At 35.6% G+C, this 26,250-nt stretch overlaps 1 protein-coding gene across 9 annotated transcripts in view; it reads right to left on the bottom strand.

Annotated features, from left to right (window-relative positions):
* Positions 1–26,250, bottom strand: part of BIRC6 (baculoviral IAP repeat containing 6) — a 255,476-nt gene that overhangs the window by 125,441 nt on the left and 103,785 nt on the right. For 5 of the 9 annotated variants that reach the window (XR_005243294.2, XM_038006767.2, XM_007970997.3 and 2 more), the window contains 18 exons: positions 25,620–25,834; positions 25,252–25,460; positions 24,580–24,926; positions 23,757–23,976; positions 22,768–22,901; positions 21,919–22,056; positions 19,840–19,967; positions 16,739–16,870; positions 15,503–15,718; positions 14,284–14,467; positions 13,508–13,663; positions 11,646–11,779; positions 10,514–10,667; positions 7,271–7,387; positions 5,219–5,373; positions 4,312–4,438; positions 2,541–2,651; positions 895–1,028 (listed from right to left, as the gene is read on the bottom strand). Coding sequence is in view for 8 of the 9 variants with exons in the window: in XM_038006767.2 (XP_037862695.1) it covers positions 895–1,028; positions 2,541–2,651; positions 4,312–4,438; positions 5,219–5,373; positions 7,271–7,387; positions 10,514–10,667; positions 11,646–11,779; positions 13,508–13,663; positions 14,284–14,467; positions 15,503–15,718; positions 16,739–16,870; positions 19,840–19,967; positions 21,919–22,056; positions 22,768–22,901; positions 23,757–23,976; positions 24,580–24,926; positions 25,252–25,460; positions 25,620–25,834 (3,011 nt within the window). In the remaining variant the exon portion in view is untranslated. The remainder of the gene's footprint in view (positions 1–894; positions 1,029–2,540; positions 2,652–4,311; positions 4,439–5,218; positions 5,374–7,270; positions 7,388–10,513; positions 10,668–11,645; positions 11,780–13,507; positions 13,664–14,283; positions 14,468–15,502; positions 15,719–16,738; positions 16,871–19,839; positions 19,968–21,918; positions 22,057–22,767; positions 22,902–23,756; positions 23,977–24,579; positions 24,927–25,251; positions 25,461–25,619; positions 25,835–26,250) is intronic. The other 4 variants (XM_038006769.2, XM_007971001.3, XM_007971002.3 and 1 more) reach the window with 2 other exon arrangements.

The raw sequence follows: 26,250 nt of genomic DNA, 5'->3' as shown, positions 1-26,250 counted from the left end.
ACCCTGTCCCAATCTAATTGTAAGTTAGTTTCCTCTCTCTTACTTGTTCCTTGTCTCATTTATTTTATTAAGACATATAAAATTAAAATATATTAAGTGTCAGAGTATTGACTAAAGTTCTATGAAGGCAGATATTTGATCTTGGTAAATACTGTATCTCTAGTAGCTAGAATAAGCACATAGAAGCCTCTTAAACACCGAATAAATGAATTAATAGGAAAAACTGGACTGTTGAGGACAACTAAATCAGAATTTATCTGGCAGCAAATCCAAGAATTTTAAAATGATAAACTTGCAAGATAATCTTGAATAACCTTGATTTTAAAAGATGTTTTAAATGCTAAATATATTTTTACTTTAAAAGAAATATAATGAAGTAGAAATATTTACACAGAAGCAGTATAACATAACAAGAAATTAAACTGATATACAGGAAAATTTACAGTGAAACAGAAAATGTTTATAAGCCCTGAGCAATATTGTCATTTTTTGCTAAGCAAAATCATTAACATCATAAAACGTTTAAGGTAAATTGATAATCTTGATGGAAGTAATCAAATATGACATATTAAAATGTATTTTGATTCCAAAATTTTTGAAACATTTCTCTACCTTTGCAGTATTTACTCAGAATGTCTCCAGTTATCCAAAATTAATGCCAAAAATATGTATCTACATGAAAACCCAGTATCACTGTTCTAAGAGGTTAACTTACCACCTGCTATTATTTAGTGTCAGTATAGCGATTATTACAAATAACAAAACCTTTTTTATTATATTGATACATAAAAGGCTATTATTTAATACTTTAGCAATTAAAAAATTACATAGCTTTACATTACAAATACTGTTTATTGAATAGTCTGGGCATACCCAGGCTAAACATCACATTACCTGTGGACTGTGTTGATTTGTTCCATGTGGACTGGTGCCAGAAAGAAATTTCACTAATACATGAATAAGGTTTGGATCTGAAACCAACAAATGAGCAGTACTCTCCTGAGTTCCAATGGCACTGCTGGAACCAGCTATAAAACATTTTTTGAAAACCTCTTAAGAAATGAACAATGAAATAATGGAAATGCAGTATTTAAAAGCATCTTTTAGTTCCAAGGAAAATTCATATATTCCTAGTAATTACAGTTTATTAAAGGGGTTTCAATTTCTTTCTTTTTTTTTTTTTTTTTGAGGAGTCTCGCTCTGTCACCTAGGCTGGAGTGCAGTGGTGTGATCTCGGCTCACTGCAACCTCCACCTCCTGGGTTCACGCCATTCTCCTGCCTCAGCCTCCCAAGTAGCTGGGACTACAGGCGCCCGCCACCACTCCCGGCTAATTTTTTTGTATTTTTAGTGGAGACGGGGTTTCACCATGTTAGCCAGGATGGTCTCAATCTCCTGACCTTGTGATTGGGCTGCCCGCCTCAGCCTCCCAGAGTGCTAGGATTACTATCTACCATCTGTCTCCTCCGCTCCCTTCTGATTGTGAAAACACCTCAAGCTTAATGTACATCTTATTTAGCACAGTCAAATAGAAAAGATATAACTAGGTCCTGACTCTTATTTGGAAAGCCTATTCTAACTATCTTCCCCTTCCAGAAACAGTCATACTTTTCAGGTAAACTTTTGAGTTTTCTAAAATAAGTTGTGGCAAAATTATTCCTTTCTGCATGTTAGTTGTATACAGGTTAACTGTGAACTAACGTACAGGTAACACAATAGTTTTCTGAGATGAATAAAATATCCTTTGCATGAAATCCACCTTCAGTATCATAGTGATGCTTTTGATCTCATTTTTGGAAAACATATTCCAAATGAAAAAAGATACTAGCATTTTAATGCTAAGCAATTACTTAAATTATTAAACAAAACCCAGGAATCTAGTTATGTATGTTTATGAATATAATAATGAATAAATCATTTTTAAGTACAAAGGTATCTTAAAAGAGTAACATAAAAACTTAGATGAAATGTAAAAACCTGCCTTTGTACTCTAAAAGCAATCAATTTTCTTTTAATAAGTTTTTAAAAGGTAAAAATACGATTTGAACATCTAACAAGACGTATGAGACTGTATTATCAAAGTAAACAAGCACAAAGGATATACAAGAACTAATTCAGAAGAGACATGTTAAAATAAAAAACTCCATCACTTTTATTGGAGACAGAGTCTTGCTCTGTCACCCAAGCTGGAGTGCAGTGGCGTGATCTAAGCTCACTGCAAACTTCGCCTTCCAGGTTCAAGTGACTTTCATGCCTCAGTCTCCCAAGTAGCTGGGACTACAGGCGACCACTAACTTTTGTATTTTTAGTAGAGATAGGGTTTCACCACGTTGGCCAGGCTGCTCTCGAGCTCCTGACCTCAAGTGATCCACCCGTGTCGGCCTCCTAAAGTGCTGGGATTACAGGCGTGAGCCACCACATCTGGCCAACTCAATCACTTTGACAAGTATACCACTCCTTGGAAAATTCTGTTTTAAGAATCCAACAGTAGAACACTAAAGTACATGTCAGAGATTTAAATGAATAAATTTATGAACTTACAATTAAGCTGCATGTTTGTCATGAGTGTTAGGCTATGAAGCACAAGGCACCACGTCCGGAGCAAAGTATTGGGATACCAAGCTAGCACTGTGAGAAAGCTAGTTATTGATGCTAGGCAGAAAAGAGAAAGGGAAAATATTTTTCAGAAAAACAATGTTTATGAAGAATTAAAAGTCAAAAGACTAAATTAAAAAACAAGACAATATTTCTTTAAATCAGCTCTTTAGTGTCTCCAAAACATGCAAATAAAAGGAATTCTCCATTAAATACAACTAAAGCGTGAAGAATCAGTAACATTTTAGGATAAGGTTTAAAGCTCAGCCCACTACACCTGAAATGACATGTTATCACTATCAGTTTGTTGTACTTTCCAAACTATAGGCATTTCTACTTCAATACAATTTACTAAAAATCTTCTCTCTACAAAACCGGCAGCTGAAAACAATAACGGATACTGGAAAAACTGGTATTATAGGCGTGCGTCAACACAGCCGGCTAATTTCTGTATTTTTTTTCTAAAGACGGGGTTTCACCATGTTGGCCAGGCTGATCTAAAACTTCTGCCCTCAAGGGATCTGCCTACTTTGGCCTCTCAAAGTGCTGGTATTACAGGTGGGAGCCACTGTGCCCAGCTAGGAATAACTATATATATAATGTTTTGTGTTTTTTTTTTTTTTTTTTTTTTTGAGACAGAGTCTCGCTCTGTCGCCCAGGCTGGAGTGCAGTGGCCGGATCTCAGCTCACTGCAAGCTCCGCCTCCCGGGTTTATGCCATTCTCCTGCCTCAGCCTCCTGAGTAGCTGGGACTACAGGCGCCCGCCACCTCGCCCGGCTAGTTTTTTGTATTTTTTAGTAGAGACGGGGTTTCACCGTGTTAGCCAGGATGGTCTCAATCTCCTGACCTCGTGATCCGCCCATCTCGGCCTCCCAAAGTGCTGGGATTACAGGCTTGAGCCACCGCGCCCGGCCAGAATAACTGTTTTTTACTCTTTTGTTTTTTATATATATTTAATATTTTTCATAATAAAATTAAAAACAGATGAAAACAAATTTTACAATAATAATAATATAGTGGAAGAGATGGAAACCTATCAGTTAAAGAAGGGTTGGCTGGTGCTGAGACACTGCAGATGTAAGTAGAACCCATGACCCAGTGGGGCTGGCACTAACATTGGAAGACTCACTGTGTAAGAGCCAAGCAAGCTACAGGATGCACCACTCAAGGAAGAAAGCATCAGGAACAGATTCTCATTTTTATTTTTCTTTAAATATAACTAAAATAGATTCCTGTAGCTAGAGCTGAAGGCTAATTCTTTTCCTGTTGTATTATTTTACTACCACCATTCCCACACTCTTATATTTGCCAAGAAACACACACAACTTCTACAGGAAACTGACAAGCTTCTCCAGCTGACTAATTCCTCCAGGGGCTAACTCATAGTTTTAAAAAATGAAAAATAATAAACCAACCTGCCTTGACAGATCAGACAAAACTTCAAGAAAATATAAAAGAGTAACAGAACATTGTAAATTTTAGTTGCATACAGGCATACCGCAGACCAGAGAGTAAGAGTCTTCTATTCTCAGCAAGGTCTCCCTGTATCTTTCCTGCTAATCAGTAAGTCAGTGCATCTTTTTAAAAAGGTATTCTGCTTTTTCCCCACTAGAATGTTATAACACTTAATGACAAAGATTATGTATATTTTAACCTAATAATTACCTTTTAAGCTTGTTATTTAGACTATAATGATTTTTCTCCTAATAAATCTTACCTTGATTTAATGAAATGACAGGTATTCTATTAGCATTATATAAAAATATGTCTGCTCCATTTTCTTTGTTTCCAGATGAACTAGAATTCAGGCTCAGTGTGAGCCACAATTGGAGAAGTGACTCCAACTGAAAAAGAATGAAAATTGACAGGAGAAAAATGTACCTATTATATTATGAAACACAATTTAAACAAAAATCTTATGTTTAAATTCTTGTCATGAGTAAATAACCTTTTCTATTAAACACTTCTTCTTCACACTGAAAAGCATCTTCTAATTAATTAGTTGATCAGCAAACACATCTTAAAATTCTTGAAGAAACAAAATTTACCTGAATTAAAACTTATAAATTACCTCATAAAAAGGTTCTTCTAAATTAAAACAGGTGATTCAAGTCACTTTTTTTCTTTGAGACCAGGTCTGCTATATCTTGAACTCCTGGCCTCAAGCCATCCTCCCGCCTCAGCCTCCCAAGTAGTTGGAACTGTAGGTATGTGCTATTGCACCTGGTTAATTTTTTTACTTTATTAGAGACAGGCTCTAGTGTTTTGCTGCCCAAGCTGGTCTCGAACTCCCGGCCTCAGGCAATCTTTCTGCCTCAGCCTCCTGAGTAGCTAGGACTACAAACTCAAACTACCATGCCCTGTGATTCACGTCTCTAAATCACAGGTGTGTGTATGCCTAGCAGGAATTAAAGTACTGAAGCTTAAAATCATTAAAATTATCAGTGGTCCATCATTGAGAAACTGTGATTACTTCGGTAATCAAAATATTTCTAATGTTTTTCCAACTGAATATAATAAAGAACTCATCCCTGACAGGTTTAGAATGAACTTCCCAATTAGTTTCATTTTTTACCAGGCTAACGTTAATATGTAAAAATACACCATTTCTCCTGAAGTCATACCTGAACATGATGGACTTGAAGCATGGAAAAAAGTTTGTTGAAACAAACATTTAACATTGGGACAGATGATAACTGTATAATAAGCTGGCTGGTTTGGTTTGCTGCTTGTAAACCCCCTAGAAGGGAATCATCTGTTCCAGTGGGAGACTGTGATACTGAAAATTAAACACAAGTATAATTTTATACATAAAGTATCAGGATATGTGTTAACTGGTTATTCATCTGTATAAATAGGTTAAATTGTTTTTAAAAATCAAAACTACATTCTTTAGAATGGTTCAAAACAGTATTTAGTATTTGAAAAACGAGGTTTTATAACATTACTTGGAAGTAAAAAAGACAATGACCAAAGAGAGAAGTTCCCAAATTCATAGGACTCAACCAATAAAAAAAGGCAAAGAACCTTTTCTAGCAATTTTTATTTGCATTTTTTTTCCAATTAATAAAGGAGGGAAAGTAAAGGGAAAGAAATAAGACTCCTGACTATTATTGATAAGGCAGTTTTAGAATAATCTAGATTCTAATTTATTCATCTTTAACAATGACTATAGATTAGAATCATCTGGGGAGCTTTCAGATGTTCTGATGCCCAGGTTACATACGAAACTAATTAAATGAGAATATATTCATGGGAATCAGAGAAATACAAGGACACTAAGAGCTTTATCATATATTTAGAGCCTTATTTTATTATTATACTAAAAAGAGAGACAGCTGTGCAGAGGATAATCAAAAGATAGACTATAAAGAGGATACACCAATTTCAAACAGATTTTTTTATTCTTTTTTTTTTTCCAAATATCCTTTCAATAGAATTACAAAAAGATATTCTAATAAGTGGTTTTAAATAAGAAATGTCTAACAAAGAAAAGGGCTGCTTTGGGCAGTACTGAGTTATCTCTAATCATGCAGACACTGGACCCTACAAAAGGGATCCCCACATTGCCTGGGAGATAAGATACAAGAATATTTGTGTACCAATACTAAGATTATAGAACACTAGACCATTCCTTGTTTTTCCTTTTTCCCTTCCTTTGATACCCTCTAAAGCAAGAAACAAATGAAGATTGCAGACTGAAAGAATTCAATTTAACATAAGGAAGATCTTAAAACTCTAATTTCTCTGTTGAAATGGGTTGTGAATTCTCCATAAGAGAAGTATCTGTAATTTTATTGGGTTCTACCTACTATCTCTACCCCTTCTTCACTCTGCCCTAGAGAAGGTGAAGCAATATGCAGGCCTAAGAAAACAAAAACCAGCACCCTCTTCTCAGCACTGCTCCCCAATCTGTCCTTGAAAAACACAGTGCTATTTCAACTGTACTCCCCTGAAGTCTATCCAGTTCCAGACTTGCATAAACCTCATCAAGGAAAGCAAACCATAACGGATGGCCAGCTCTTGCAGGCTACCTGTTTCTTGTAACACAGCCATGCCCATTCATTTACATATCATCTATGGCTGTTTTCCTGCAACCAAGTCAGAGTTGAGTAGTTTCAGTACACACCATATGGCAAGCAAAGCCTAAAATATTTACTATTAGTCCTTTATGAAAAAGTTGGCCTTTCTTTTCTGTAGGTTATTAGGTAGTAAATCCTCTCAATTCTGGCGTTCAGTTAACAGGTCTATTTGGCTGTCATCCTACACTATATCCTCTATCCTAGTCTTTAAGGATGATAAAGATGTTACTATAAAAAATCTATTTCATCATAAATTTGGAATAGTGCAATGAACTCACAGGCAGGTATGCAGGCTTCCATAGGAATTTTAACCTTACAACAATAAACAAAAAATCTCCACAAAATACAGTGGACGTTTCTACACTGAACTGAGAGCACTACATGGCGGTATTTTGTATGACACTCCCTGCATTTGTTAATCCTTTGTCTTAGTTTTCAACTTGCTAGTAACTTGGAGCCGGGAAAGTGCTACATACTAAGTCCCCTCAGACTCACATCATGGAATTTAAAAATCTGTCCTTGATGAATCCACCTGAAAATGATGAAGAATTGAATCATTCACCTCAATACTCTAAAAATGGTAATTTTACTTACACGTAGGAGATGTATTTGTTAATGCCTGTAAAATGGAATCTGCTTCCAGGGTAGACATCATTTTCAACATGAGTTCTGCTTGCTGTTCAAGTCCAACTTCTAGGCGAGCATCCAGGGCTACAAAAAGGAATTGAAAGAAAAAGAAAACATTGACAATTATTACCCATGTCCTACCTCCTACAATAAAATGTTGACATCTGAACCCAAAAGAGGATGACGAGGAGTCTGTTCTTACATAACAACCACCTAGCATGCAGTATCAGAGCCACAGCAGGAGAAGAATATCTGTGGAAAGGAGGGTAGAGACAGGCAGTTGGTTATATAGAGACAGAAATATTAAATAAGTGAAGCAACAATAATGGAAACAAAGACATTAAAGATAATGAGAAACAGGTTTCTCACTGTCAGAATAAAGTGCTATAAATACAGAAAAGAAGAAAGCTAAAATGAACCCTATGGAGTTAGATTAAATCCAGATACACTGATGTGAACTGATCATATTCAAGATATACAGACAGATATAGAAATATAGACGCCAAGTGTGTGTGTTCACACGCAGACACAAACACATACTCCCTAGCTCTGTCCACCAGGAGGAAATGGAAACAGTCCCAAAATAGCAACACATTTATCTATGACGAAATCATCATTTGTTAACCACATTTCTCCTTTAAAAGTTTTTGAAATACCATGCTCCTTTAAGAAGTGACTAATTCCCGGGGGGGGGTGGGCGGCGCAGATTAAAGTAAAAGATGTGCCTGGGCTATCATGTTTTGCCAGAGAACAAGGAAGTGCTAAAACAATGATGAGAAAATCTCAAGGGGGATCCTATTGGTCAAATTTGAGACAATTTGAACATCAAAAAACAGATGACAACACTGTGAATATACTGATTGACAGTGAACTACACACACACAAAAAATGGTCAAAATAATAAATTTGCCAGGTGTGGTAGAGTATGCTGTAATCTCAGCTACTTGAAAGGCTGAGGTTGAAGGACTGGGCTCACCCAGCCTAGGCAACATAGTGACACCCTGTCTCAACAAACAAAAAGGAAAAATTTTATGTTATTTACATTTTTCTACATTAAAAAAAAAAGTGATAATAAGGTATAATTCAGTGAATAAAAAAGGCAGCCATGAGTCCATTCAAAACTAAATGAATAAACTATTACAGTAACTTTTTCTTTCTTTCTGGTTTTTTTTTTTTTGAGTCGGAGTCTTGCTCTATCGTCCAGGCTGGAGTGCAGTGGCATGATCTTGGCTTACTGCAACCTCTTCCCCCAAGGTTTCAGCAACTCTCCTACCTCAGCCTCAGCTCCCGAGGATTATAGGCGCCCACCACCATGTCCGGCTAATTTTTTTTATATTTGTAGTAGAGATGGGGTTTCACCATGTTAGCCAGGCTGGTCTCGAACTCTTGACCTCAGGTGATTCACCTGCCTTGGCCTCCCAAAGTGCTGGGATTACAGGCGTGAGCTACTGCGTCTGGCCAGTAATTTTTTCAAAAAGAAACTTTGTAAGGAACAGGGTAGTTATAGTTTCCAAGCACCATTCTGCTCCCCAGCCCCCAAAAAACTTTTTATAGCAGCTGGGCACGGTGGTTCACACCTTTAATCCCAGCAATTTGGGAGGCTGAGGAGGGCAGACTGCTTGAGCTTGGGAGTTTGAGACCAGCCTGGTCAAAATGGTGAAACCCCATGTCTACAAAAATACAAAAATTAGCCAGGCGTGGTGGTGCACGTCTGTAGTCCCAGCTACTTGAGAGACTCAGGTAGGAGAACTACTTGAGCCCAGGAGGCAGAGAATGCAGGGAACTGAAATCACGCCACTACAATCCAGCCTAGGTGACAGAGCAAGACCATGTGTGTACCCCCAAAAAACCCAGCGACAACAAAACATTTTTACAGAGGGGAAAAGAGTAACTTTACAAGGGAGAAGTCGAGCAGACAACTCATTCATCAAGTGGTTAAACTTAACATCACCAATAGTGAGAGAGATCAAAATCATGGGCCACCTAACTGAATGAAATGGAGGCGGGAGCATTATTTGTGGGATATTCCTGCAAAGATACATTAACTCAAACTAATCACAAGGAAATAGCATACAAACACAAACTGAGGATCGTTCCACAAAATAACTGGCCTGCTATCTTCAAAAGCATCAGTGTCATGAAGGTCAACTCTGAGGAACTACTGCAGACTGAATGAGACTAAGGAGACATGACAATTAAATGCAATGCATTATCTTCCCTGGGCTCTTGTGCATAAAGAACATTATTTAGACAACCACTATAATTTGAATGGGCTCTCAGTATTTGATAGCAGTAACGTTAATTTCCTGATTTTGAGGGAATATACTTCTTGATGTGTATATGTAGAAGAATGTCCTGATTTGTAAAACAAAACAAAACAAAAATGACATCAAATTATCAATGTACTCTCAAATGGTTCTGGAGAATAAACAATTCTCTGCTTTGAACTTGAAACATTCTGGTAAATGTGTGTTTCAAATTTTTAAAAAATATTTTATAACAGAAGGAGCACGGTTGAAAAGGGGAAAATATATTTTATTTAAAAAATTAAACACATCTCATATATCCTACATGACTAGAAAAGTGCAAAAATAAAGCCGGGCACGGTGGTTCACTCCTGTAATCCAAGCACTTTTGGAGGCCAAGGCAGGCAAATCATTTGAGGTCAGGAGCTTGAGACCAGCCTGGCCAACATGGTGAAACCCTGTCTCTACTAAAAACACAAAAAATAGCTGGGCTTGGTAGCATGCACCTGTAGTCCCAGCTATTGAAGAGGCTGAGGCAAGAGAAGCACTTGGACCTGGGAGGAGGCAGTGAGATGGGATCACCCTATCCTGGGCAACAGAGCAAGACTCCATCTCAAAATAAAAAACTGCAAAAATAATATTTAACTATTTAATGTAGCTTCATTCTCTTTATAAATAAAATACAAGTTTACTATTAAAGTCAACAATTAAAATACAGCACAATTAATTAAAATCATTGCCAATCCCACACAACACTTGCTAGGTGTTATTCTGACAGTCAAAAAGATAGAAGTTCCTCCAAACTGACTACAGAGAAACAGTTCTGAATGGTACTCATGGCACAGCTGTGATACTAAACCCACTGGCATACACCCAGGCTTAATTTCTCAAGGGACAAAGTATACATAAATATGAGACTTGTTTTAAGAATAGCATATGCCTTAAAATACAAACATACACTTACCCTGAGAGACTGAAACACTAACTGTCTGTGATCCGTTCTTCTCCGTGTTTGCTGGTGGCTTTGCTACAGGAATTCCCAGACCTCCAATGTAAGGGTTGTAATTGTAGGTTCCATAATCAGCACCCCAATAATCATACCATGTACTGCTTATTGGCTTAAAATAATGGAAAAAAAACTGTGGTTTATTTTTGCCTCTTGGTTGAATGACACATTATTTACATTATCTAAACCCAAACAGAACTACAAACTAAATATTCTATCCACCCTTTAAATTTCCCAAATCCCCTTATAATTTTAATGATTTATAAGAATGGTCCAGTAATTTCCTCCTCACTTTCTGCCAAAATCTAAAAATACCTTATGTGTTTAGAAATTGAAAGTAGCATTGCTAATAAAATCTCTTATGGACCAAAGAACAGTACCACCATAAAGTATTATAGGTGATTCTCCTTTAAAAAAAAGAAGTAGGCTAACATATAAGTAGAATCTGCAATGAACTCTGCTCGGATGAGGTTTAAACGGCTGTCTGAAATGTTGGTGATCTATAACTATACTTCTGTATACTTAAAGGTGGTTTTCATTACTGTATGATAATTATGAGTAGCTATATTAATAAAAATGTAAGTTTTCTTTATACCATTCCATTGATGTTTTTTAAACTACAATAGTAGTACCTACAGCAATTTAATTTTGAATATGCTGAATAATGAGTTGCATTAGTGGTAAGTATGTATATTTTCCTCTTGTAAGTAATTACTAAGCCAAAAGTATGAGACAGAAGACTTTCCTTTCAAATATATATATAAATATTATTTTTTTTTGAGATGGAGTCTTGCTCTGTCGCCAGGCTAGAGTGCAGTGGCACGATCACGGCTCACTGCAACCTCCGCCTCCCAGGTTTAAGCGATTCTCCTGCCTCAGCCTCCTGAGTAGCTGGGACTATAGGCGCGTGCCACCACACCCAGCTAATTTTTATATTTTTAGTAGAGACGGCGTTTCACTACGTTGGCCAGGCTGGGCTTGATCTCTTGACCTCGTGATCTGCCCGCCTTGGCCTTCCAAAGTGCTGGGATTACAAGGCATGAGCCACTGCGCCCAGCCTCTTTTCAAAGAATATTCTAATGTATCATACCTTAAAAACCTTGGCTGCAAGAGGGTCCTTTTCCAAATCAATATCTAAAGGATCAATATCAACTTCCATTAGATCCTGAAGTAACTCAAGGTCAATTTCTTTATCTTTTTCCAAAGAGGACAGAGGCGGTGCACCTTCAAATAATTAAAAGTGATCTTATTGGTGGAGTATATCACATAAAATTTAGATGACATAATGCTTTTAGTTACAAAAAGTTATTTTACTTGCATGTTACATATGCCTAATAAAAAAAAACCTCTATGTATGCAAACATTTCGCTCCATAATACATAATAAAAACAAAGATGCACTGATAATTGCTTTCCTAAAGACCACAGTATTAGGTCTTGTTGAAGTAAGTTGCATAAACTTTGCTATCAAAAATAATTACCAACATTACTAAATAGTATACATTCTATTACATCTAACATGTAATTCATTATATTACATTCATTATTACTGGTAATGTTACCCAGTATTAAAGAGAAAAGCAAAGAGGACTGAAGTTATAAGAATGCCATTTACTGGCCAGGCACGGTGGCTCACAACTGTAATCCCAGCACTTTGGGAGGCAGAGGCGGGCAGATCACGAGGTCAGGAGTTTGAGACCAGCCTGGCCAACATGGCGGAACCCCATCTCTACTAAAAATACAAAAATTAGCTGGGTGTGGTGGCAGCCGCCTGTAACTCCAGCTATTCCAGGGGCCGAAGCAGGAGAATCGCTTGAACCCAGGAGGGAGAGGTTGCAGTGAGCTGAGATCGTGCCATTGTGCTCCAGCCTAGGTGACAAGAGCAAGACTCCGTCTCAAAAAAAAAAAAAAAGAATGCCATTTTTACCTTATTTTTCTGTTATGAATTAGAAATTACTCTCTCTCAGATGTCTCCAACTTTTTAAGTAGCTTTCTTATAACCCTTATAAGTACCCCCTTATAGCTCTTACTTTTCCATCATTCCCATCCTCTTAATCAATACAACTTTATAGAATGCCTAGTAAATGCCAGCCTGTATGATGGTTTGAGTATAAGTACATGAAGATTAATAAAATAAAACTCTCCAATCCAATAAATTAAGAGAAATTCAGAGGTGGGGGTGCACTATAATTAAAACTGAATACAACATGATATGTCTATAAGAGATATTTGAGAGTACAAAGGAAGTACAGACGGCGAAGTCCCAAACTCTGCTGGGAATGACAGAAAAAGCCTCTTGGAGAAAGGCATGCTTTATGTGAACCTTGGGTAATGAAGTGTTCATCATGCACACAGGAAATCTCTTCCAGATAAAGAGAATATCAAGTAAAAAATAGAAAATCGTGAGCAAATATAAGATTAAGGAATGACAAATGGTTGAAAATGACTGCAGCATCTGACATATACCAGTTAATAGCCAAAATAGATTTTTTAAAAGTAAGGGGTATGGAGATGATCAAGGATGATGCATGCTAATTTATAAAGATACTTTTTAAAAAGGAAAAAAAAAAAAAAAAAGAAAAAAAGAAAAAAAAAATACACCAAAAAAAAAAAAAATCACATGCTGGATCTTAAAGAATAAGAGCTTTTAAACTGCTGTCTTCATCACTTTGTATCTTTACATGTTTTCTACATTGCGTTTTCTTCATCATTGCCAAATCACACTACATCAACATAATTAGGACACTATGAAACGACAGCATTTTGTTGTAATGAGCATTCATTCAGAGAACCAAGACAAAATGTATTTACGAGGAAAATAATGGATCTAGTTTATAAGGCCAAACAACTAATAGAAAAATATAAAAATCAACTTTATTTTTCTCTAACATTCTTTATTTTGAAATGTGTTTCCATTCAATAGAATAAAGAAGAAACATAATGTAAAATTTACCTGTTATGTCATGTGTCAAAGGTTCATCTACAGTTTCCAGCAACTGAACTGAGGACTGTTGAAGGGAGTCATCAGAGTCACCAGCTGTTGCACCTACATCATCACCCACTGTTCCTTCCTCCATGGCTTCTGCGGCTACTGGAGCCAGTAATTCTCCTGTATGTAAGGGGATAGTCCTGTTTTAATAATTTATACAGATTTCGGAAACATATTAAGGCATATTTTTTTCCTCCAGTTTAGTCACTGACAGAATAAATGCTCTACTAACTATAAAAGAATCTGAGGCAAATGAGTTCCTACCCACCTAAGGAATGCTAGGACTCCCTCCATTACCTTCAAATGCTAGAGACAAGTATCTAGTAAACACGTAACATGTACAAAGAGTTATTTTAAGTACTTTACATATTAACTCACTTATTCACAAAAACCTTATACAAAGATTATCCTTATTATCCTTATGTTATATAAGAAGAAACTGAGGCAAAGTGACTTTCTCACCCAGTAAGCGGCACACCACTGATATTAATAATAAAGCAGTCTAGCTCCAATATTCATGCATTTTAACAACCTAACGCCTTTCTAAAGCCTTGCATTTATCACAACTATCAATATACTTAAATACAAAAGTAATTCTCAATGGTTACTACTGCTATAACATTAAACCGATTAAACAGACCTTTATGCTTTTAGGGGGTTAAAGATCCCTTTGAAGATTCTTAGTTGAGCAATGACAAGGTAATTCTGACATACTCTATGAAAAAAAAATCCTAACACACCTGCTAAAATATCCTGTAGCATACAAGTTAAGGAATACTGAGCCCAAGCACCACCCCAAGATATATCTCCTCTATTGAAGTCAGTTCCAACCAAAAGTAATAGCAGTCTTTCCAGCTGGGGTTCGTTCACAATCTCACACAGATGAATAGTTGGCCTCGTGGCGTTTGCAATGCGTGCAAGAACCTGTAACACATTTTATAAAATCATACACTTAAATAGCAATTACATGTTTTTTCAAACAATAACAGAAGTCTACCAATACTTTAGCACTGAACAACAGGTTTCAATAATGATGTATGAGTCTGGTGTCAAAAAAATATTGCTTGCAAAAGAATGTAATTTCATGAATCAAATATTAAAATCTGGTTTAAAATCTAATTGTACAGTTAAGAATTAAATTTCTACGAACAGTGAATATGCCACAGAAAAGCAATCATGACATTAAAAGTCCTTTTTTTTTTTTTTGAGACAGTCTCACTCTGTCGCCAGGCTTGAGTGAAGTGGCGCAATTTTGGCTCACTGCAACCTCATTGCCCCCAGGTTCAAGCACTTCTCCTGCCTCCGTCTCCCGAGTAACTGGGACTATAGGTACACGCCACCATACCCAGCTAATTTTTGTATTTTTAGTAAGGACGGGGTTTCACCATGTTGGCCATGATGGTCTCAATCTCTTGACCTCGTGATCTACCCCTCGCCTCCCAAAGTGTTGAGATTTCAGGCATGAAGCACCACACCCCGCCATAAGTCCTTCTTTAATATAATTTGACACTTATTTGTGTATTTCCTATTTTAATTAATATAAGAAAGGCAGGTTTGAGATAAACATATCCATATTACTTGCATTTCAAACCCTCAAGTTTTAACTAAATTAAAATATAAATCAGGTTTCCCTAAGAAACAATTTGAAAAGAATTTTTTCTATCTTTTAAGACACAATTAAAAAAAGTAACTGCAAAAAAGCAAAACCAAAAGCAGCATCATTTCTCTTAATCAAAATTGACTAAAAACATCATTCTTTCCTAGTTTTTAAATCCCTGTAAGTCTACTTTTTTTTTTTTTTTTTTTTTGAGAGACGCGGTTTTGTCACGTTGCCCACACTGGTCTCAAACTCCTAGACTCAAACAATCCACCCACCTCAGCCTCCCAAAGTGCTGGGATTACAGACATGAGCCACCGCGCCTGGCCAACCCTACAAGTCTATACTTATAGTTTACCTACCTTACAAACAAACAATAAGAGATCAGCATGACATGTAAAATCCATGGAGAGAAGAAACAGAACAAGTTTCTGGACTACGGAGATACAACGTTCATGGGCCAGAGTAAATGGAAGTGGTTCTATCTCAGGACTTTCTTTTGTTGTTGTAACTTCTGTATCTAAATTAGAACGGGACCATTCTGCTGTCCGACGTAAACGAATTAAATCCTTAAAGTGCTGCACACAAAAATTCACAGTATTTAAATCAATGTTTACTTAATGAAAAGTTTTTCAGTAGAGATAGATTTAAGTAATGAAAATGTTCACGCCATATTACAACTTCTAAAGAGCAAAATTTTTAGATACACTGTAAGTTTCAAAAGTAAGAATACTAAAAGCTAAACTGACCAATATGCCTTACTTCCTACTTGGAGTAAAGTACCAGATATATAACAGAACTTCAGAAAAGTGAAATTCTACAGACGTTCACTGTAGATAATACATTAAGTTATTAAGTCGAATCTAACAACATAAACATTACCATAACATCCTAAACATAATTTGTAAAAGGTTGAAGGTAAAGAAAACTAACATAACATCAAGTACAAAATATTAATTTGAGTTACTTCAAAATCTGGTGGAATAATTATAATTTCACATTATAGAAAGACTACAAACTTGTTTGATACATATACAGTATCCCTCAAAATTTTAAAAAGTAAACATCAAGGTTTTAAAACTTCCAAATCAGTTGAACTTCACTTTCACTTACAAAAGACATACTACATTTGAGCCTTGTGAGCACCACTGGACACAAGTTTCAATTCTAAACTCAGACACCAAGATATTCCAATAACAATACTAAGGGGAAAGAGAATGCCACATTTTTTCATTTTACATATAAATTTTACTTGTGAGGCTGATACAATGATATTTGCAATCATCTTGTATAATTTTGTATTGTAAAATGGAAATAACTCTATCAATGCCACATTAGCAAAACTATACATTCCACTATCCTTTATCTTCAATTTACTGGAACTCAATCCACATTGAAGGTAATACGTTAGAATAACACTTAAAGCCCACATTTATCATACATTTCCTTCAGTTAAACTACTCCACCAAAAAAAATTCCAGAGTAGATTGGCTACTCTGTTAAGCAGAATAATATATATTCAAGTTTCTTGATCATAATTAAAGATCATAACTCCTTGACTTTTCTGAAATAATTATATTGAGAAGTACAGATCATACCTTTGAAGTGGCCTGCTTTAGTTTTGCTTGTTCTACCAGGAGTTTATATGACGATCCTTTGTTACTTTGTATTTTTTCTTTTTCCATCTGTTCTACCAATGCCTTCTGCTTTGCTTTTAGTAGGTTAAGTTGCTTTATAAAACAAATAAACAACTTAATATTTAACAATGTTAAAAAAAATTACTATACTCACAGAATTCACACATCAAACTAATGGAACCCATATTATCTTGAAAGATGTAGTATAATTTTAACTGTTTTGTTAATTTTTTAAAAAATCATTTCAAATCCCAACTTTGAGATCTCTCCCCATTTTCATTAAAATCTCCCTTCCCCATGGGAGTAAGAAATAACTGGAAGACTTTTACATAAACCACTAACATAATTGAGTGAAACATATTTTTTAATAGAGGGGGAAAAGTTTATTTTTAATTAAATATATGGGAAAAATATTTTATTGCTTAATGTTTCTTAGCTCCGTTTTTATGGAAATCTCAAGAGTAGTACACATTTTGGTATGTCTATATTTTTTATTAAAATTGGGATTGAGATCATTGTAGCTACTTGCTACAATGTAGCTTAAGAAATAATTAACCTATATACAAATAAGAAATAATACAGAAATCTCTTGTACACTTTACCCAATTTTCTCTAACGATGACATTTTGCAAAAACTATAGGATAATATTACAAGGTATGGACATTGATAGAATTCGCCAATCTTATTTCTCCACTTTCAGTTGCACTCATTTGTGTGTGTCTGTGTATATACTTAGTTGGATACACTTCTACATGTGTTAGTTCATGTATCCACAATAGTCAATACCAAACAGTTCCACCACAAGATTCCCTCATATCCTTTTATAATTATATCCACATTTCCCTCCTGCCCTATCTCCCCCATCCCTAAACAATGGCAATCAGCAGTCGACAACAATGAACAAACAGACCAAAGAAGAGAAACAACTCTCTGTTCATAAAGACCTGACAATCTGTTGAATGTGTTCTCCATATAGCAATGTACACAGTGTACACAGAAAGTTACATTAAAGTACTAGAAAAACATAGCCAAAACTATAAATGAATAATAATTTAGTCAGTAACTTATTAAGTCTTCCTTCTCAGAGAACACTTCCTAAACTACTACTATTGACACATGTTTTTTTTTGGGTTTTTTTCGTTTTTTTTTTTTGAGACAGAGTCTCCCTGTATCGCCTAGGCTGGACTAGTGGTGTGATCTCAGCTCACTGCAACCTCTGCCTCCCAGGTTTAAGTGATTCTCCTGTCTCATCCTCCTGAATAACTGGGACTACAGGCACACGCCACCACATTGGCCAGGCCAGTCTTGATCTCCTGGCCCCAACTGATCAACCTGCCTCAGCCTCCCCAAGTGAGCCCTGCCTGACACCTGTTTTGGTATCAGGAAAAAAACATTACTAATATTATTTTTTAAAATCCACTTGGCTGCTATCTCCACAGATGAAAAAAAGCTCTATCCTAAATTAAAACTAGCATGTACACATAATTTTAAAAACATTAACTGAGAATTTCTACAAATCAGTATTTTCAGAAAGTAGTTTCCAAAGTTCTATAATTAACGTACACAAGAAATATAATCAAGGAAAAAAATGGTTTTTAATTTCTTCTGAAACAGCCAGTTTAAATTATTGTACAAATACAACTTGTTTTCACGAAGCCATTTTGCAGTAAGTTAGTAACCTGATGACCAATCGCCCTGATTACTTTCGTGTATAATTCCTAGAAATAAAAACCTTCTACAAATCACAGTTACAACCATCAAAATCAGAGAAGTAATACTGACGCCTGACCACCAATTATCCCTCAGAGCACCTTTTATGTTTCACCAATTGTGCCAATACTGTCATTCATAATGAAGAATCAAGTAATAATATTTTACAGACAAATACTCACTGAGTGACACACTAGGTTTTGTTTTCTATCCTAATTAAGTGCACTGAGCATAAACATTAAAAGATACAAATTACTACAACCTAAAATTGGTTAAAAGTCTCAAAAAGAAAAGCCAATTGAGGACGATGCTTCTCATCATTTTTCCTGCAAAGGACTGAACTAGCTCATAGTTGAAAAACTTAGAAGTGAAAAATAAACAACTTATTGCTAAGTCTACCTTTTAAAAAAGCCCCATGAATTAAAAATTTTTTAAAATATAAAAAATAAAACAATAAAATAAATTTGAAAAGCCCAAAGCTTTCATAACATGCCAGAGCTAATGATTTTCACATAGAATCTTCGTACATCTTAAAGCAATAACAAAAATATTTTGTGGCCGGACACAGTGGCTCAGACCTATAATCCCAACACTTTGGGAGACCAAAGTAGAAGAATCACCAGAGCCAGGAGTCCGAGAGCAGCCTGGGCAACAAAGCGAGACCCTATCTCTACAAGAAACAATTTACAAATTAGCCTGGCATCACAGGCTCTAATCCCAGCTACTCGGTAAGCTGAGGCAAGAGGACTGCTTGAGCCCAGGAATTTGGAGACTGCAGTGAACTGATTGTTCCACTGTACTCCAACCTAGGTAACAGAATGAGACCCTGTCTCACAAATAAATAAATAAATATACACACACACACACACACACACACACACACATATACACACACACACATCTATATATGAAAAAGGGAAAAAAAGGAAATGGAAAAAGAAACCAAAATTAAAACCGGAAGCTAGATAGAGGGGCAGAAGATGAATACCCTTTATCCAAAGGTCAACTAAAAGCCACTGAGAATTAAATGAAGGAAAATGGACTGAATTAAAGCAAAACAAAGGAAGAGAGGTTTTTGACTAGGCAAAAGATAATGACAACCTCATTTAGAATGGTAGTAATAAAGATGTATAACAGTAAATAGTTAAAGGAACATCAACGAAGTCTGTAAACTATATATTGTCATCGTTTTAACAATTAAAGAAACTGAAGTCTCCAAAGTGTTAGATAATTTTCCTAAGCTAAGAGCCCATTAAATGTCATACCTCGTATCTGATGGCACATCTATCTCATGCAACCTCCAAAACAATATTCTCAAACATTAAAAATTTTTAAATGTATTGACAATTACCTGTTTATGATGAACAAGCTGTTTTCTGATTTTTCTGGAATATAATCTATCAAGGCTACTGCTGCCTTTAGAAGATCTATTTAAGCTCTGAGTGTGTAGATTATTGTTAATAAAACTCCACTGATTACCTACAGGCGAAGGAAAACTTGTATTAATCATTCTGTTAAATGTGATTTTAAAGTACCTTTCCTACCCAAAAAACAAAAAACACAATTATACATGTGCCAATCATGAAAAGCAATTTTAATAATAAAAACATTGTAAAGAAATTGCTAGAAGATCTGACTGTATAAAGATTGGATAACTGTCAATTATCTAACGTAGACCCTAAATCATTTTAAAACCAGAGTTCCCTCTGTCTCCAATCTTTCCTTTAGATAATAGCGATTTTCCTCCGCAATTAAGATTAATCTCTACACAACTTTGATGATGTCATTCAATTTTAACAACAAATACTACTATTGTCTATTTCAAACACAGATACTTTTAATCAGGGACCAAAAAAGGATACTCAATAATTTAATTAATAACTGCCAAAATAAGCTTAGATAGTTCAGAGCGCATAACTGTCTACCTATACTTACTCTCCTTTTTTGGAATATGTCCAGACTATTCTGTTTCATTTAATTCAGGCCCAATATCACACTTTACCCATCTCCAATCCTAAAACATCTTTTCTTAATCCTAAAAACTTTTTTCTCTCTTTACTACCTATTTATCAAGTCTTAGTTCAAGTTCTTAAAACCCTAAAACTCTTCCACCAATGTTTCCATAGTATCTACATGTATAAACAAACATACTCCCAATACTATCTGCTATATTCCAAGATTACATTACAGTTTATTTTATATTTTTCTTTTTTTCAAGACTGTTTCTCAGCCAGGAGCAGTAGCTCACATCTGTAATCCCAGCAATTTGGGAGGCTGAGGCACGTGGGTCACTTGAGGTCAGGAGTTCAAGATCAGCCTGGCCAACATGGTGAAATCTCGTCTCTACTACAGATACAGAACAATTAGCCAGGCATGGTGGTACATGCCTATAATCCCAGCTACTTGGGAGGCTAAGACTCAAGAATCCTTTGAACCCAGGAGGTGGGGGTTGCCATGAGCTGAGATCATGCCACTACACTTAACCTGGGCGACAGAACGAGACAAGACTTTCTCAATATGAATGTAGTTTTATTTATGTTAATTGTATTTCTTACCTCTATATCCTACAACTGAGTAAACTATAGATATACATTATTTTTTTTAAATCACTATAAAACAAATTCCTTATACATATGAATTCCCCATCATCTTCCTAAACACAATATGCACTATAAACAACTGATTCCACTATAATATCTCAAGGGAACTTTTAAAAATACTGAGTTCCTGACAATGTACAAAATTCCAAATTTTATGGATCTCAATGGCTTACATACTAGATGTAAACTGTATGTAGGCTTACATATCTCAATGGTTTACGTACTGGATTTAGCTATCTCAAATCCTTTATCTAAAAACTCTTATTTTCAGAACAAGAATCTCTGAGGAAAAATAAAAATAAATAAAAACAAAAAGCCTTGTTAAATGGGAAGAGGGGAATAAAATAACTTCTTCGCAGGTTGATTTAATTTTTAAATTTTTCTATGCTTCGAACCTATAAAGAAAGCTTACAACTCAAAATCTGAGAATTTCTGTATTTAAAAATAAAGGTCATTTGTAGCTAATTAGCAGATACCAATAATGCTAAATGAAATGACACATCATACTAAGAAAAAATAAGAACTCTCTGATTTCCCTTTCATAACTCATTTATATGCATGCTATTATAAAGTCTTTAAACGAGCCTAAGGGAAGACACCTTGTGAAAGTCATAACTGTATTTAGAAACTAAAAGTCAAGTCCAGACAAAGGAGCTTGTCTATAAAGTCGACCAAGTATAAATGTTATCTTTAAACAGAATTGTAGTAAAGTTCATTTGTATTTTCTATAAATTACATACAGCTGGTAGCTCCAGGCCAATAGCCAGTTCTGGAACAACTGCGAAGTCACTCAAAATCCCCACCAACGTATTATTATAAACTTCTGATACCTGTCAGAAACCTCTCCCTGTCTTTACCATTCAAAGGTTTCTTTGCAGCTGCTGCTTCATCTTCAACAGTTGCCACATAATCCAGCAGCCTGGACACTAGCATAACAACCCAACTGATCATGGGAATATCTAGTACTCCTGTAGAGAGATGAGAGTAAAGGAAAAACATCCAGATGACTTTAGGGTCCCTAATTAGGTCTGATACTATAAGTGAAACAAAAAATTTTATAAATTCAAAACATATCATATCATTACTAACACTAATATTTATATGTAATAAGTCTAAAAAACAGACACCAACAGCCAGAAACTGAGTAGAACATCAAATCTAATGAAAGACAAAGACTTCAAGGTATAAAAACAGATTAAGTGTAGGCTGAATCCAAAGTGTAATATATAAATTAGAAAGCAAGGTATAAGAGACTATTCTTAGACTCACAGAAACGGAAATAAAACATCTAACTCTCAGCTTATAATTCATATAGCACTAAACTATGTTCTAATGTTTTTATTCTTACAAAAAAGTTTGCTCAAACAAAACTCATTATTGTTGATTGGAACAAAACTGTGCCTTACAGCTTAAACTTATATAAGGGAGTTTGATTTTAGTTATAACAGTATAGGAAAAACACACTATACTAAGTTCAAATAATGAAAAGGTAATAAATTTTAAAAGTAATAACTACATGGCAGTCAATCACATGAAGGTTGCTCATTCTTAAAAACTTACATCATAAAAATATTAAATGTGCTGCAGTTAATATTAAAATATTTCAGAGAAGGTATTTTATAAAAGCAATATTTACAGGAATACTGTTTTTACTAAAGAACACTGCTTTCTATTAATACCTTCTGTCCTCCTATGCATGGGTAACTGTGGCTGAAGAGGTGACAATAAATTATCCAAGAGATTAAGTAAGCTTTCTAATACTCCACTATTACTAAGTGATCTTTGACCAATGCAGGAAAGTAACATGAAGACCCTAAAAACAAAACAAAACAAAACAAGAGAGAAAATAATAAGAATCAATGTGAGTGTTCAATTTTTAAAATAGCTTACACAGAAATTTAACAGAGTAATGACAGAATGTTTGCTTTCTTAAAACATACCATATATCAGACTGGGAAAGCAAGATTTGTATCTGGAGGTATGAAGTTAAAATTAGTTATTTTTCTAACTACTGGTTATATTTTCTAATGTTATTAACAAGAAATCAAGCACTTAGTGAATGAGAGAACTTTATTAGCCACAAACACATTTAGCATATAAAGGGCCGGGCGCGGTGGCTCAAGCCTGTAATCCCAGCACTTTGGGAGGCCGAGACGGGCGGATCACGAGGTCAGGAGATCGAGACCATCCTGGCTAACACTGTGAAACCCCGTCTCTACTAAAAAATACAAAAAATTAGCCGGGCGCAGTGGCGGGCGCCTGTAGTCCCAGCTACTCGGGAGGCTGAGGCAGGAGAATGGCGTGAACCCGGGAGGCGGAGCTTGCAGTGAGCCGAGATTGCGCCACTGCACTCCAGCCTGGGAGACAGCGAGACTCCGTGTCAAAAAAATAAAAAAATAAAGTAACATAATATAATAGAAATACTTATAAACACAGATCTAGGAAGTCCACAAGTTCAATTAGAAAACTAAAGAGTACAGTCTAATTATTATTTATTATCTTCTTCAATACACAGTGCTGGTGCCCTTCACTGGTCATTTCACAAACTCTGAGATCTGCTTCATATTCACAACTTAGTATCCACATTTCAAAGATTTCAAAAGCTGACCAGTAACTGTGAAAAGTACAAATCATTAATAACAAATACCTCCAACATTTTCTGACCTACCTATCCTGTGGAAAGATGAGAAGCTGCTCTGAATTGTACAATTCCTGAAGGACATTAGAAAGAAATTGACCCCACCATCTTTCACCACCACATAGTTGAACAAGCAGAAGACCAGTATGTAACCGTATCTTTGGGGTTCCACTGATGCACAAGTGTTTAAAGAGCTCTTCACAGGCCTGGGCATGAAATGTGCTCTGCAAAACTGCAGGAACAGAGTGTCCTATTACAAGAAAGAAAACAGTAAACTTTCCTATTTAAATGTATTATATAATATTAAAGCATGCCTAAACACACTTTCCTCTTTTCTAGTAATCAGTAGATAATTATATTCTATTTATTTTGCAATGTATTTACTCCTTATATGTAGAAATCTGTTAGTTACTTGGAGAGGGAAATATTTAGCACTTAAGTAAAATTACATTTCTTGCCTATGGAGCTGGATGTATCAGACGACTGTGTCAGTGAATGTGTGAGCTTGCGTAATGATCAAAAATACCTCCTGGCTAAAAAATGATACCTTTATATTAGCAATTTATGAAAAGTTTCACTGTTGAACTTCCATGCAATACTTAATACCATGCCAGTAGCACAATGATGTGCATGTCAATAGCAGAAACCCAAAAGAAACACATAAAAATTCATTTAAGAAATATTTAAAATAACAGGGAGAAATGTATTAACCTAAAGAGACATTTCATAAATATTGACATTTTTAAAAATACCAAAATTTACAATATAAAACATTGACACAAATCCTAAAACATGCAGCAAAATCATATCAAGTATATTCCCAGCCTTTAAAATATGTAAGCCAAATACAAACCATTAGAAGCATGAAGCAGGCTGAGCAACGTGTCCAATAAATATCTGATGATAGTACGTAACTGCTCTGTGGAAGACGTCTGAATTAAATCTTCTGGATTTGATGTTTCACTCAACATCTTCCGGCTTGCACCTAGCGCCACTTTGAGTCTCTGCACTGCATTATGAGCCAAATTTAGTTGAAGCTGTAGCTGAATACAATCTTGATAAGCAGAAAAAACCCTACTGTCTTCCTCGACTGCCTTATCTGGTTTTCGTAAAAAGTACTGTGCATTGTTAGCACTGTTTAGAGGAGGAAGATCAATACTTTGCAAAAGAGATTCCAGACGATGACAAGCCAAGTTATATCTAAAAGTAAAAAATGATCGAACAAAATAATTCTTGTAATGTCCTCTTTATGTACATGTACAAATACTAAGAATTAAATCTCTTAAACCTGTTAACATACAACCATTAAAAAGAATTACCCACTTGATAGGTACTAATACATGCAGCCCATTAAATTAATGACAATATTTTCATGCATTAGGTGTTACTATAACGTGCTAATCTCCTACTTCCTTTTGCTCTTATCTGTACACCTATGAAAAGATATTTCTTGACAGAATTATAAGCAAGACATTATATAAAATACAAAGTTTCAATAAGATTAAAATTTGTACTCTGTACTAACCTGCACTGTATATCCTCCTGTAGAGCAACCATCATTGCTAAATGCTGGTCAATTTCTGGCTGGTTTGCAGATTCTCCCTCTCCCTTTAGAGGATCATGCATTAACTTCAGTTCACTTTCCCAAGGTAAGATGTAGGTGTGACCATAGTAAAATCCTAATGGGATTTTGGCTCTGGCATTTGTACTCCCATAACGTCCAATGACAGTGATCTGAAATGAAAAATTATAAATATACATATATGCACATCTGCCACAATAAAAATCTGAGCAAGGTATTTTAAAAGATAGTTATATTTTTAAATTGTTTATTTTTCATAACTTGTCAGAAACATAGAAAGTGTATCAATTTACTTTCTTAAAGTTCTTTACCTTCATGAATCTGCACACGGGAGGTGGTATTAAGTCATGAAGAATTAGTGAATGGGTGCTTATATCAGTTGCCACTACCAACCGCCTTCCATCCACCTCTTCTCCTAATGTCCAAATGTCAATTGACAAAGAGGCCAAGTCTCCACAAGTGGGAATCAATACATCAGTCAACAATATAGGCCTCCCAAAATCCAAGGTCACAAATCTCCTTGCTCCTATGAGAGAAAGAAGAAACAGTTGACCAAAAATATATCAATTAACCAAATGATACACTCAAAAATAGTTTGGAGCACTCATCTTAAAATATGAAATCAACTCACCAAACTACAAACAGGAAAAGTAAATGTGTAAAAATGGCCTTATCAATTGATTCAAAAATTTTCTGAAATACATGTCTGTGTTAGTTTTGAACCCCAAGACTTAAGTAGAAAATTAAGAGTAGCTGGGCACAGTGGCCGGTGCCTCTAGTCCCAGCTACCGGGGACCTGAGACAGGAGAATTGCTTCAGCCGAGGAGTTCCAGGCTGCAATACATTAGACTGCTACTGTGCCTGTGAAGAGCCACTGTACTCCATACTGGGCAATACAGTGAAACCCCGGTCTCTCTTCTTTTTTTTTGAGACAGAGTCTCG

Source organism: Chlorocebus sabaeus, chromosome 14 (genome assembly GCF_047675955.1).
Source record: "Chlorocebus sabaeus isolate Y175 chromosome 14, mChlSab1.0.hap1, whole genome shotgun sequence".
NCBI classification, from domain to species: Eukaryota; Metazoa; Chordata; class Mammalia; order Primates; family Cercopithecidae; genus Chlorocebus; species Chlorocebus sabaeus.
The sequence above is the reverse complement of the archived record's forward strand: the minus strand, read 5'-3'. Positions and strand labels throughout refer to the sequence as shown.